This window comes from Haliotis rufescens, unplaced genomic scaffold (assembly GCF_023055435.1).
Source record: "Haliotis rufescens isolate VD_foot unplaced genomic scaffold, xgHalRufe1.0.p SCAF_21, whole genome shotgun sequence".
NCBI classification, from domain to species: domain Eukaryota; kingdom Metazoa; phylum Mollusca; class Gastropoda; order Lepetellida; family Haliotidae; genus Haliotis; species Haliotis rufescens.
The window spans coordinates 13,524,395-13,538,017 of record NW_025963902.1 but is presented as its reverse complement, the minus strand read 5'-3'; the positions used below and the strand labels follow the sequence as shown (position 1 = coordinate 13,538,017).

The 13,623-nt window shown below is 44.1% G+C and overlaps 1 protein-coding gene across 3 annotated transcripts; it reads left to right on the top strand.

The window, feature by feature from the left end:
• The first annotated feature begins 506 nt into the window (after positions 1-506).
• LOC124153009 (protein unc-93 homolog A-like) lies at positions 507-13,187 on the top strand. 3 transcript variants are annotated; one of them, XM_046526100.2, is made up of 4 exons: positions 507-773; positions 7,504-8,439; positions 10,533-10,800; positions 12,309-13,187. In XM_046526100.2, the coding sequence occupies exons 2-4, from the start codon at positions 7,525-7,527 to the stop codon at positions 12,566-12,568; spliced, it is 1,443 nt and encodes a 480-aa protein (XP_046382056.2). In that variant the 5' UTR covers positions 507-773; positions 7,504-7,524; the 3' UTR covers positions 12,569-13,187. The 3 variants fall into 3 exon arrangements, with proteins under 3 accessions (XP_046382056.2, XP_046382058.2, XP_046382057.2); XM_046526102.2 differs by lacking the exon at positions 507-773 and adding an exon at positions 821-970; XM_046526101.2 differs by lacking the exon at positions 507-773 and adding an exon at positions 2,760-2,938.
• Positions 13,188-13,623: the final 436 nt, after the last annotated feature.

Here is a 13,623-nt window from a genome sequence, read left to right as displayed (position 1 = left end):
TATTTTGTACGCAGATTCAAGATTTTGAAAAAGATTATGTTGTTCGTAAAAAAATATTTATATTATTATTATATTTTGCCGATATTATTTTCTTTCTGTAATTTAACTTCAAATCGCACCCTTTTTCTCAAGTCATTTATGATTTGTGTTAAAGTTGTATTCGGGATTCAGGGGTGAGAAATGAGAACGATTATATGGTATTTGGTATTATGGATTGTTTTCGGGATTTTGTGGGGTGGGGGTGCGGTGGATCGTTTTAAAGATATTTCTTGGCACACTGCACACTTTTGTTCGGCACTTAGCTCTAATTTATACGTGTTCCTTGACAACAAAATGGTTCTCCTTTCCTAAATAATTCGCTATGGAGTGGTTTGTTAGTATGGGTCAAGTAGACAGTATATATTTATGCATCACATCAAATTTTCAGGAGTAGTTGTCAGGAAGACCCGATGTGTTTGCCATATCAAATCGTTCACCGGGTTACCGCAATCCGTGAATACCGTTTCAACAGGATACGTCGATTGTAGATTAGAGCGTGACGCGTCCTGTCACCAGACAAACGCGAGAGGCACGTGCGGCACGAACGAACTCTTAAAAACATCCCCCATTGCATTGCAGCGCCCTCCCCTCGCAACAACACCGTGTGTCAGTGGGTGTGCTCCGAATGACTGCCGGTCATGTGCACTTGTTACGCACCTCGAGTAACTCAACAGCACATTTTCAGTGAACGAGATTTGCCGAGTCATGCTAATTGATCAACAGTTTACGATACGGTATGTCATTTGTTCTCTATCGATTCATGCACAATACGCTACCCGCTTAGAAGGGAACCTTTGAACTGTACTCTCTGTTGAGGAGGGGTTGTAGAGTGCAAAATTACGAATTATTCAACATGAATTTACTTCAAACTCCACGTTGATAACAGTCTTGCATGTGTTGAACAAGCATCTCGCCCGACGTGTTTCACGCAGTAAGTATGTGGTTGGCTGCATGTAGTGATTAAGAACGTAATTTTGTAGAACCTTTTATACTGTGAGACATTTAGGGATAGCGTTTAGGATGTCGTGTGTGCATATAACATAATTATAAACATTTTGGATCGCCTCCGTGGTCTAGTGGATAGAGCGTCTGCCGGAGAGTGGTTCGATTCCATGGCCGCGTCATTCAAAAAGACGTTAAAATAAGGTACTTGTTATTACCCTGCTTGACACTCGGCATTAAGGGGCTAAAACAAGGACTAGTCGGCTCTGAGTCGGTATACTGTGTCTGAGTGGGGTATTCATGTTTAACTAGTGCAGCATAGTAGCACACGTCGATTAATCTTGATGTTCAACACCATTTTACCTTAACTATGAACACTTAATTAATGGAGCGTGTAGCGGAATTTAACTTGATTATGAGTGAGTGAGTTGGGTTTTACGCTGATTTTAACAGTATTCCAGTTATATCACGGCGTGTCAGCTTAATGTGGGAGGAAAGCCTGAAGTGATACAGGTCTCGGACGTTTACCACTTCGGTGAAACCCACGAGCACGGGTATGGTGCTGACAAACCTAAAAACATAATCGGGGCGAACCGGGATTCGAACCCACAATCCTAGGTTTCTGGCGTGCCCAAGTGACGCAACTCTGCACAGCGAATCGCGGCGCCTTAGACGACTGGGCCACCCGTGCCCCCAACTTGATTATGAGGATGTTGGTATGGCGGTTACTTTGTAGTCTTTCGATATAACGCCGCATTTTAGTTACAGGACGGCCATTATATAATCGAATCTGATCAAGAAAATCCAATGATTGATATTATGAGCAAGTTTGTTTGTGTGTTATTTTTTTTATTGTTTAACGCCGCACTCAGCAAAATTCCAGCTATATGACGGCGGTCTCTAAATAATCGAGTCTGGACCAGACAACAAGTGATTGATATCATGAGCATCGATCCACGCAATTGGGATACGATGACATGCATCAACCAAGTCGGGGCGGTCGGGTAGCCTAGGGGTTAAAGCGTTCGCTCGTCACGCCGAAGACCCGGGTTCGATTCCCGACATGGGAACAAAGTGTGAAGCCAATTTGTGGTGTCCCCCGTCCTGATATTGCTGGAATGTTCCTAAAAGCGGCGTAAAACCATACTCACTCACTCACTCACTCATCAACCAAGTCAGCGACTGACCACCAGATCCCGTTAGTCGCCTCTTACCACAAAGTCGCCTTTTATGGCAAGCATGAGTTGCTGAAGACCTATTCTTCCTCGGATCTTCACGGGTCTTTGAGCAAGTACCAACGCGGCCGGGTGCAATGACAAGCAAAAAACCAAGTCTGACCACCCCTACTATGCGTGAGTGAGTATGGTTTTACGCCGCTTTTAGCAATATTCCAGCAATATCACGGCGGGGGACACCAGAAATGGGCTTCACACATTGTACCCATGTCGGGAATCGAACCCGGGTCTTCGGCGTAACGAGCGAACGCTTTAACCACTAGGCTACCCGGTCTTATTATTGTTATTGTTTCCAGACCGCCGCGTTAAACCATAAAGAAATACAAACAAACGAACACCTGTAACACACACGCAGTAATGTACGTTGCCTGCCGTAAACTTATGAGGATTGTATTACACGTGGCCCAAGGATAATCTGTCGATGGCAGAGAGCTTTAATCGGCGCTTTTTCTTCTGGTTGGTCATGAATGAAACCGCATGCACGAACACGGGAAGTAACATATGTCATTCGCCGGCAAACAAGCAGTAAATAAGCCAATCAAAGTAAGCCACGAAAATAACGAGCAGGTGTGTCAGTAACGCAACGGGATCGATACGGCCACGCGTTGTCCGTGAAACTACGTACGATGGGCATTGATTTAAACTACACAAGGAAGTGTACAGTGATCTTCAGTCACAGTGTCGTGTCACTAAAGCTCGAGGAAGGTTCACACAATACGGAGGTGAGTTATTTACCATTCACTTGTAGGCGGATGTGTCTGTGCAGTGACTCGGTGTTATACAATATAACGTTCAGTGAGTATCATCCTTGATCAACACATGGAGACGTTGTGTTAATTACGTAACATCAAGGGCGGATCCAACATTTTTAATAGGGATGGGTCGAGTGTCTGAAACTCAGCAGAGTAAACTGAGAGCCTTAAGGGCTAGCACGTTTTTTTTGAAAAAAAAAATGTAGGCGGATAAAACTGTAGGCCCTTACATTTTAGCTGAAGCAGGGCGACATACTCTTGCAATATAAATTACAAAACATAACCAGTCCACCGGAAGACTTTACTGCCACAGACTGTGGTGGAAGATGAAGCCTACATTTATAAGGAAATTATCAGCTTGTGAGACATCTATGCGAGGACACGTCATTCACCATTTGAAATGTCTAATATCCTACTTTTTTTGCATATGAAAGTTATGTTTATCATCCCAAACTGGCTCCCACAGGAGATATCGCTTGGGTGAGATAAAGCGATATCTACATTTAAGCCTCGGAGTTTATCAACTCGTGTTGATATATTTGACATCAAAAGACACTCGGGAGATATTCTCTGTTTATAACATTACTTAAATAAATAAAATTGCTGAAATTTAAAACTATCAGCCCGAGAACAAATCTGGCAGCCTCGGGCCTACGGGCCGATGTCTATTTCGAACACTGGATGGGTCCAAAATATCCAAATCCTCTCTCATATAATTTAAAGCTCACAACATTTGGTTCAGATGTCTCAGCAACCTATGCTGCTTGTGGAGGGCCAAATGGAACAGGGGTTTCGGCATGGTGACTTGGTTGGTTGCGTGTCAACGCACTCAGCAACAATCCAGCTCTGTGACGGCAGTCTGTAAATAACTGAGTAGACAATCCAGTGATTGATATGATGAGCATCGATCCACGCAATTGGGACGCTGCTTATAATGTCCACTTTGTCCACCATTGGTTTTCTGTGGCCCACACTTGACTATGTACGGTCCGTCGTGGGCCCACTTGCACAAAGCGATCTTAGTGCTACGGCTATTGTAAGCCTATGTGAAAGTATTGGAGTTACGATCATCTTATCGCTAAGATCGCTTTGTGCAAGTGGGCACTGATCATCTTGATGACATTAATATTTCGAACACATTTGGAAACAACATGTTTTTACAATGACTAGGATGTGTTAGGAATGATTTTTTTGACATTTGGAAATACTCGAAAACGCAGCGTGAACCATTTTGTAGTCCTATGTCTATGACTTGTGTACTGTGTCGCACATGAAAACTATGAAACTAATATACAACTCAACTTCTGTTGTTTGTTTGTTGTTTAACGCCGCACTCAGCAATATTCAAGACCTATGACGGCGGTCTGTAAATAATCGTGTCTAGACCAGATAGTCCAGTGATTGACATCATGACCATCGATACGATGACATGCTTTAACAAAGTCAGCGAGCCTGACCACCCGATACCGTTAGTCGCCCCTTACGACAAGCATAGTCGCCTTCTTGATAGGGTGAGGTGAGGTGAAATGGGAACTGACGTCGCACCCAAAATAATTTCACTTATATGGCGACGTGCACGCACGTGTGTGTGTGTGGCTGCTTGTACTAGTCCGTACTGCTGCCGAATTTATAGTGCTAGCCCACTGAAATACCATGCCGCAGATTGAACATACCCAACTCAGACACAATATGCCGACTAGTCCTCGTCTTAGGCCCTTAATGCCGAGCGCCACACAGGGTAACAACAAGTACCATCCTTTAACGTCTTTTGGTATGACGCAGCCGGGAATTGAACCCCGGACCTTCCGTTCTGCTTTACCTCTAGACCACGGAGGCGGTCCTCTGACATTGATAATCAGATATGTAATGTAATATTTAAATATACATTTGACATATACCACTAAAAACAGTTAAGGCCCACCAGTCATTCATATTACCATGTCATGACATTAACTACACTATTATGAAAAATATCGGATGATCCATAACGTTTTCGACCGGCTCCGTGGTCTAGTGGTAGAGCGTCCGCCCGGAGAGCGGAAGGTCCGGGGTTCGATCCCCGGCCGCGTCATACCAAAAGACGTTAAAAGATGGTACTTGTTGTTACCCTGTCTGGTGCTCGGCATTAAGGGGCTAAAACAAGGACTGGTTGGCTCGGAGTCAGTGTACTGTGTCTGAGTGGGATATTCATGTTAAACTGCAGCATGGTATCTCAGTGAGCTAGTACTATAAATCGGCATCAGTCCGGACTAGTACAAGCAGCCACACAAACCCATACAAGTACATGCACGTCGCTATATAAGTGCAATCATCTTGGGCGTGACGTTAAACCCCATTTCACCTCACCTCACTTAACGCTTTCACGAGTACATAATGTTATCAGTTTTTGGTGTCATGGAAAGTTAAAACATATCTCTTTAAAAAGTGGGGTTGTTTATATTATGTAAGTATATTTAGGACACGATGTGACGTAATAAACTGCCACAAACATTTGCTGCGTAAGGTTGCCAGTATATTAAAGTATAGATAAGATATCATTTTTAATGTTCAGATAGCAGCGACAGCGTGGTCCGGAATATTATGTGTAGGGATTTCCTGATTGTGATTAATATTCGTGTCAGAAAACATATTTCATACGCCAGTCGTCACCCGAGTTAGATCCTCGGTCATCCAGTGTATTACATCTGCTTTGGAGTGCCCAAAGTGTTGGGGATAAGTTAGAATTTGTTTCTTCTGTAAATAAAGACTCGTTGATGTTCTCGTTCAAGGTTGTTCAGAATTTAAAGGTATGTTCTTTCACACTATGCTTCCATTTAATCACGCCATGATATAAGTTAACTGAAATGCTGTTTATAGCGGCGTTGGGCGGTTAAAGCCTAGTGGTTAAAGCGTTCTCTCGTCACGCCAAAGGCCCGGGTTCAATACCCCACATAGGTACAATGTGTGAAGCCCATTTGTGGTGTCCCTCGCCGTGACATTGCTCGAATATATTGGTAAAAGCTGCGTAAAACCATACTCACTCACTTCAGAATATCTTTACTTTGTCTAAAAATACCATTTATTATGAATATCAAAGACATAGACTATTCAAATAACATTTATATTGTAAATCTGGGTTTATTAATAACTTTCATGTCATGTTGATGCATGTTGCCTTTGCTTCCCAATTAAATAAATATCTACCACATCAAGGTGAGGTTAGGTGAAATTGGGTTTAACGTCGCGTCCAAAATTATTGCACTGATATAGCGACGTGCATGCACGTGTGTGTGTTTGTGTGGCTGCTTGTACTAGTCCGGACTGATGCCGATTTATAGTGCTAGCTCACTGAGATACCATGCCGCAGTTTAACATGAATACCCCACTCAGACACAGAATACTGACTCCGAGCCAACCAGTCCTTGTTTTAGCCCCTTAATGCCCAGCGCCAGACAGGGTAACAACAAGTACCATCTTTTTAAAGTCTTTTTGTATGACGTGGCCCGGGATCGAACCCCGGACCTTTCACTCTCCGGGCGGACGCTCTACCACTAGACCACGAAGGCGGTCTCTATCACTGAAACCTAAAATAACCAGGTTGGCCAGATTAACCAATGCTTGTTAGCAGGAGTAATGATCCTCGCCATGGGGAAACAATCTTCATTCAGCATGCTCAAACAAGCATTGTCTGATGTAACTGGGGACCTAATCTACATCGAAATACCAAGACAAACGATGATGGCGAGTGTTGTAACGAAGGCTGATCGACTAAATCTAGAAGATAAATACGTAAATCGCCAAGTAATTTACAATTTATTTCACTCAAATGAAACCCGTGGAGATACGGGTGAGAATAGGTCTTCAGCAAGCCATGCTAGGCGACTATGCTAACGATATCAACTAAACCAAAAACAAACAAAACCGAAAACTCAAATGAAATAAATTCTATAAGTCTGTAGCTATCCGCATCAAACACATTTTCTACAAGATTTCTACACGTAAACTTAGCTAATGTCCGGTGAGTCACGTGACTACGACTTCATTCAAATACCGAAATACTGAAGAAACATTTCTGTATTAAATTTCTATTCTATTATATGTTAAATTCACTTGACCCATTTGGTAAAATAATTTGTGTTGAGTCCGATACAACGCTAAAGACGGATATCCAATCATATTAACCTCAAGGGCGAGAGACATTCTGTGCGAAGTTAATGAAAGGTGGGGTGAAGATGTCATTTCTAAAGGTTCTCAGCCCAGGGTATATATCACAAAAATACAGAATTGAGATATACTAACCTTGATTAACGAGGATGGTTGTCGGTTTTGTGTGCGACATATTTACCTACAAGGTGAGGTGGTGTGAAATTGTCGCGTTCAAAATTATTGCATTTTATACCAGTCAGTCTTTAATAATAGTCCTTAAGATCCAAGCCCCAATTTAATTAGCTCTGACAACAAGGATGGGGACCACACCGAGTCAGAATCCTCGAAAATGTTTAAACTCTATATCAGGAAATGTTTTCCTAAGTTGTTTTTAAATATTTGTGTTTCAGGCGTGACCTAACAACACAGATATGGCTGAAAACGGAATTCTCCTCTTCAAGAACAAAAAACAGGATGACCTTGAAACGCGAGAAGAGACGCCTAGCGGCGAGAGCTTCTGGTCGTCCTGGCGAGAGACGTTGGTGGTGTCGGCATCGTTCATGTCAGCGTACACCGCCTACCTCGCCCTGCAGAGTCTACAGAGCAGTCTGAACCAGGAACAGGGACTAGGGGTGGTGTCGCTAGCCTGTCTGTACGGGACCGTCATCCTATCCGGCATCCTCACACCGCCCTTCATACGTCTGGTGGGACCCAAGTGGACCCTTGTGATAGCGTGGGTGTGTCACTGTGTGTACACAGCCAGCAACTTCTACCCCACGTGGGCCACCCTTATCCCTGCATCCATCCTGCTCGGGGCTATAGCGGGACCTATGTGGACATCTCAGGGATTATACATCACCGCTAGCGGTATGCGCCTGTCTAAGATTTCAGGAGAGAAACTTCATGCTGTTTTATCCAAACTGAACGGTGTGTTCTTTATGTGTTATGAATGCACGCAAGTTACGGGTAACCTCATTTCCTCTCTCGTGCTCAAACAAGGTTCTCTCACAGACTCCGACAACGTGACCCAGATTTGTGGAGCAGACGACTGCCCCACTTCCGGTAACACAACGACGGAGCTTGCTGAGCCGGAACCGCACATAGTGTACACTCTCCTTGGGATTTTTCTGGCGTGTGACGTCATTGCGTTGGTCCTCACGTTGCTTTTTCTGCCCCCGTTCCAAAAGACTCCGACCTCGGAAGACAGCACCGAACAGCCCCTGGGTATGGGGCGCACGCTGTTGTCCTGGTTCACGGCCTTGTCGGATCCCAAACTGCTTCTCCTCGTCATGTTCTTCTTGTCCTCGGCCATGAGCCAGGGCATCCTCTTTGCAGACTACACGAAGGTAACACAGCCTTAGAAATTCGTTTTTTGAGACCGCCCGCGTTGTCTAGTGGTAGAGCGTCCGCCCGGAGAGCGGAAGATCCGGGGTTCGATCTCCGGCCGCGCCATACCAACAGACGGTATTTGTTACTCTGCCTGGCACTCGGGTATAAGGGGCTAAAACAAGGACTGGTCGTCTCGGAGTAGTATAAGGTCTCTGAGTGGGGTATCCATGTTAAACTATCTCGGTGGGCTAGAACTATAACATTGGCATTAATCTGGACAAGTACAAGTAGTAAGTTCCAGACCTGTGAAGATCCGGGGTAGAATAGGTCTTCAGCAACCCATGCTTGCCGTAAAAGGCGACTATGCTTGTCGTAAGAGGCGACTCACGGGATCGGATGGTCAGGCTTGCTGACTTGGTTGATGCATGTCATCGCATCCCAATTGCGTGGATCGATGCTCATGATATTAATCACTTGATTATCTTTACAGACCGCCGTCATATAGCTGGAATATAGCTGAGTGCGGCGTTAAACAACAAACCAACCAACCCACGTTGTGCATGCTTATGAATCCGAAGTTCTTATTAAACTAACCAAGTATTATCACTAATGTCTTTTTTGACTGTTACACATCTTTGTGTAGAGGGTTGTTTGATTGTAAGAACTACAAAAGCTGTGGGGTCACTCTGTTGTTTCAACTGTAGATCATTTGTAACGAATTGACAGTTCACTGACCTACTTTCTGCAATGCAAATTTTAAGCCCGTGCATTAATTCTAAGCAGGTGCATTACGAATGTACAGGCTACAGGGACTATGTGTGGTATGAATGATCCGGCTAGGTTCGTAGTAGGTCAGCACGGATACCTCAGCACAAAGTAAAAGATGTATTACGAATGAACTGCATAACATTTCCGTGAAACCTTTTGGGGTTGTTTTATTTTTATAATTTTTTGACTGTTTAAAATCTAATACGCAGAATTTTGTCACTTTGAAGCTGTAATTTAAAGTCAGGTAACACACGCGTTACTGGACGTTCATTTAAAATAATCGTAACAAATTTCCAGTAATTTATGCTACAGACACAACACTTCAATTTTCTGTCAGAATTTAGGATTCTTGTAGAAGGTGAGGTGAAATGGGGTTTAACGTCGCATCCAAGATTATTGCACTTATATAGCGACGTGCATCTACGTGTGTGTGTTTGTGTGGCTGTTTGTACTAGTCCGGACTAGTGCTAGCTCACTGAGATACCACGCCGCAGTTTAACATGAATACCCCACTCAGACACAGTATAGGGGGGCACGGGTGGGCCAGTCGTCTAAGGCGCCGCGATTCGCTGTGCAGAGTTGCGTCCCTTGGGCACGCCACAAACCTATGATTGTGGGTTCGAATCCCGGTTCGCCCCGATTATGTTTCTAGGTTTGTCAGCACCATACCCGTGCTCGTGGGTTTCACCGAAGTGGTAAACGTCTAAGACCTGCATCACTTCGAGCTTTCCTCCTACATTAAGCTGACACGCCGTGATATAACTGGAATACTGTTAAAAGCGGCGTTAAACCCAACTCACTCACTCAGACACAGTATACTGACTCCGAGCCGACCAGTCCTTTTTTTGGCCCCTTAATGCCGAGCGCCAGACAGGTTAACAACAAGTACCATCTTTTAACGTCTTTTTGTACGACGCTCTCCGGGCGGACGCTCTACCACTAGTCCACGGAGGCGGTCGATTCTTGTAGAACATGAAGCTAGTGATGGTGTCCTCTGTTGCTGGACCATTGCTTAAACCGGAGTAAAATTACATGACTTTTCCCCCCATCCTCCCGAGGCAAGGGAGTTAACTGACTCTTAAAGTTCAGTTTCCACCCTTGCCGAACAAGGCTGAAATTATGGAGTAGTATTTAGGCTGGACCAGCGAGCCCCTCATGGTCCAATCAAAATCGCGTAACGAAATCGAGACCCGTTTCATAAACATTTTCCCTCAAGCCCCCAAATCCCAGTGGAGTGAGAAATGTCACCGCTATTTTCACCTTTACACGATGGAATCTGTTTCGGCAGATAATAGAGACAGGTTATTCTCTGGCTTTGACGTTTCATATTTTTCTGTTTCAGGCGTTCATCAGTTGCTCGCTAGGTGTCTCCATGGTAGGGTATGTGATGGCGTGTCATGGCGTTGTCACTGCTCTTGTTGCCATAGTTACCAGCCAAGCAGCAAAATACACTGGGCGGTATGTGTTGTTTGGTGTGTGTATCGTGTGTAATGCCGCCATGCTCCTGACGTTGGTTCTATGGAAACCAAGGAGCGACTTCATAGGACCTATTTTCATCATACCCTCGCTGTGGGGGATTGCTATTGGAATATTCCATACACAGTTTAACGGTAAGTGTGTCTCACATCACCCCACTTTATGCAGATCCGGGATGGAATAGGTCTTCAGCAACCCAAGCTTGCCGTAAAAGGCGACTATGCTTGTCGTAAGAGGTGACTAACTGGATCGGGTGGTCAGACTCAATGACTTAAGGTGTGCATGTCATCTTATCCCAATTGCGTAGATCGATGCTCATGATGTCAGTCACTGGATTGTCTAGACCAGACTCGATTATTTTACAGACCGCCGTCATAGAGCTGGAATATAGCTGAGTGTGGCGTTAAACAACAAACCAACAAACCACTTTTTGCGTATTCCAACAAAAAGAGATTAACCAGATATTCTAATATCATATAAGCTTGTTTGTCGTTTAACGCCACGTTGCCTAGTGGACGGTCCGGAGAGCACAGAATCGGTGGTTCGATCCCGGACCACGCCATACCAAAAGACGTTAAAACATGGTACTTCTTGTTACCCTGACTGGGGTTCGGCATTTAGGGGACAAAATAAAGACTGGTCGGCACGGAGTCGGTATACTGTGTCTGAGTGGGGTTTATATATTAAACTGCGTCATGATATCTCAGTTGGCTAACACTATAAAATCGACATTAATCTTGACGTGAACGAAAGCGCGTGCACACACACACACACACACACACACACACACACACACACACAAACACACACGTACTTACATGCTATATGAGAGAAAACACGATTAAACTCGGTAAACCCGATTTCACCTAAACTTACCTTTATTGCTAGTCTGTTTTCCAGACCCTAGGGAATAAATAAAATCTAACGTAAGTCTAGAATGATTGGGCAAGTCTAGATTGTCTCCGCGCTAGGCCTGAAAATTAAGCATTGCCCTGGCCATTTGGATTCTAATTTTTATTTTGTAGATATATATTTAAAAAAAAACAAACTTTATGTCTTGGACTAAATGTCAATCTACGTCTCGCTCAGCAATATGACGGCGGCATGTAAATAATTGAGGCAGGTCACCATGCCCACTTTACCTTGGTACGATGACGCGCAGTCAACCCAGTCTGACAATCGATTAATTAAGTTGCCTCTTACGACCAGCATAGGTCTCTGGGTACCTCAAGTGCAACCTCTAAATATAGTCTTAAGTGGCATGTAGCTAGCCAATGAGTTTACGAGGTTACATGCAAGTCGCCTCTTTTTGCGTTCATTGGATATAGACTCATGGTTAAAGTGTCGTTCTGTATCCGTTCGATATACAGTAAAGTACGGTTATAACGAACTCAAAGGGACTACTAATTTTAGTTCGTTATAACCGTAGTTCGTTACAAGCATATATACAGCATAACTACAGCAAATAGTCGGGACCAAAAAGTAGGTTCGTTATATCCGTCAGTTCGGTTTAAGCGTGTTCGTTATAACCGTAGTTTACTGTACCTTAAGAACATTAATTTAGGACATATGTTGGCTATTGTTGGTGTTATTGTCGGGATATTGATAAATGTGTAATAAATCATTCGTACCTTTTCCACAGCTCTGGTTGGACTGATGTTCCCCGAGAAACAAGAAGCAGCGTTCGCCAACTTCCACACTTGGAACGCCATCGGGTTCACAATCACCTTCGCCTACGGTGGTGCGTTGTGCGTGCGAGCCAAGCTGTATGTGTGTCTTGTTCTGTTTGCGCTCGGAAGTCTGGGATACCTTCTCGCAGAGGTCATCTACCTGCGACAAACACATTCTGCACGAGCAGAGAGCTCACGGGAGAAGGCCTCAAATTCCAGTGAAGAATTCTAATAAGTAAATCAGGTGCAAATGTACGTGCAGTTTGAAACAAATCGACTCCGAGGTTATGGTCGAGAAGGGGGAACGGCAGGCAGGCCCAGTCGTCTAAGGCGCTGCGATTCGCTGTGCAGAGTTGCGTCCCTTGGGCATGCCAGAAACCGATGATTGTGGGTTCGAATCCCGTTTCTAGGTTTCTCAGCACCATACCCGTCCTCGTGGGTTTCACAGAAGTGGTAAACGTCCGAGACCTGCATCACTTCGGGCTGACACGCCGTGATGTAACTGGAATAATGTTAAAAGCGGCGTTAAAACCCAACTCACTTTCACTGTGGTCGAGGAAGTAAGACCGAGGCAAGGCAAGAGGGTACCGGCATTGTAAGAGCGGGTAGCGAAGCCGGGTGTTATTTCCTCGACCATAACCGAGAAAGAGTGTTTATCTCACCTATGAACCGTCTAAACGACAAAATTAAGAAAACATCGAGATGTCTTATAGTAAAACAATACAGTGTGTCGTGGAATAAAAGGAATGCGATCAAAGCGTGCGAGAGAAACATGTTCAGCATAGACTAAGCTAAGTCATGACATCTAAAATTGAACATTTTTTCATCACATGTCCCGGTGGTTCAGTGGGTTACAAAAGTCACCACCATATGTGAGGTTGCAGGTTCGATTCCCGTCATCCATAATGAGACATTTCATTCTGTCTTCGATTTTACAACATTGGACGTCCAAATTCCATCTGCTACTCGAATCATCAGGTCTCTCTATGAAAAAGGAAAACCTCATACCAGGTCTAACAAGGAAAAGTATACCGTATTCGACATAATAAGCACCCACGGCGACATTTGCTAAGATATTGGCTAGTGAACAATCCCACTTAGCACCCCTTCCGATTGATCAATTTACACAAGACTTATTTATTCGCGTATAATACGCACTCGTGTGTTGTATGCACCCTTAATTATGGGCATTTAATTCTGGAAAAATATATCTGTCTTACATAAACATTTCAGGCTGTCAGCATAAACCACGAAATTTATCTTTCAACTCTGTTTTTTTTCTCACCA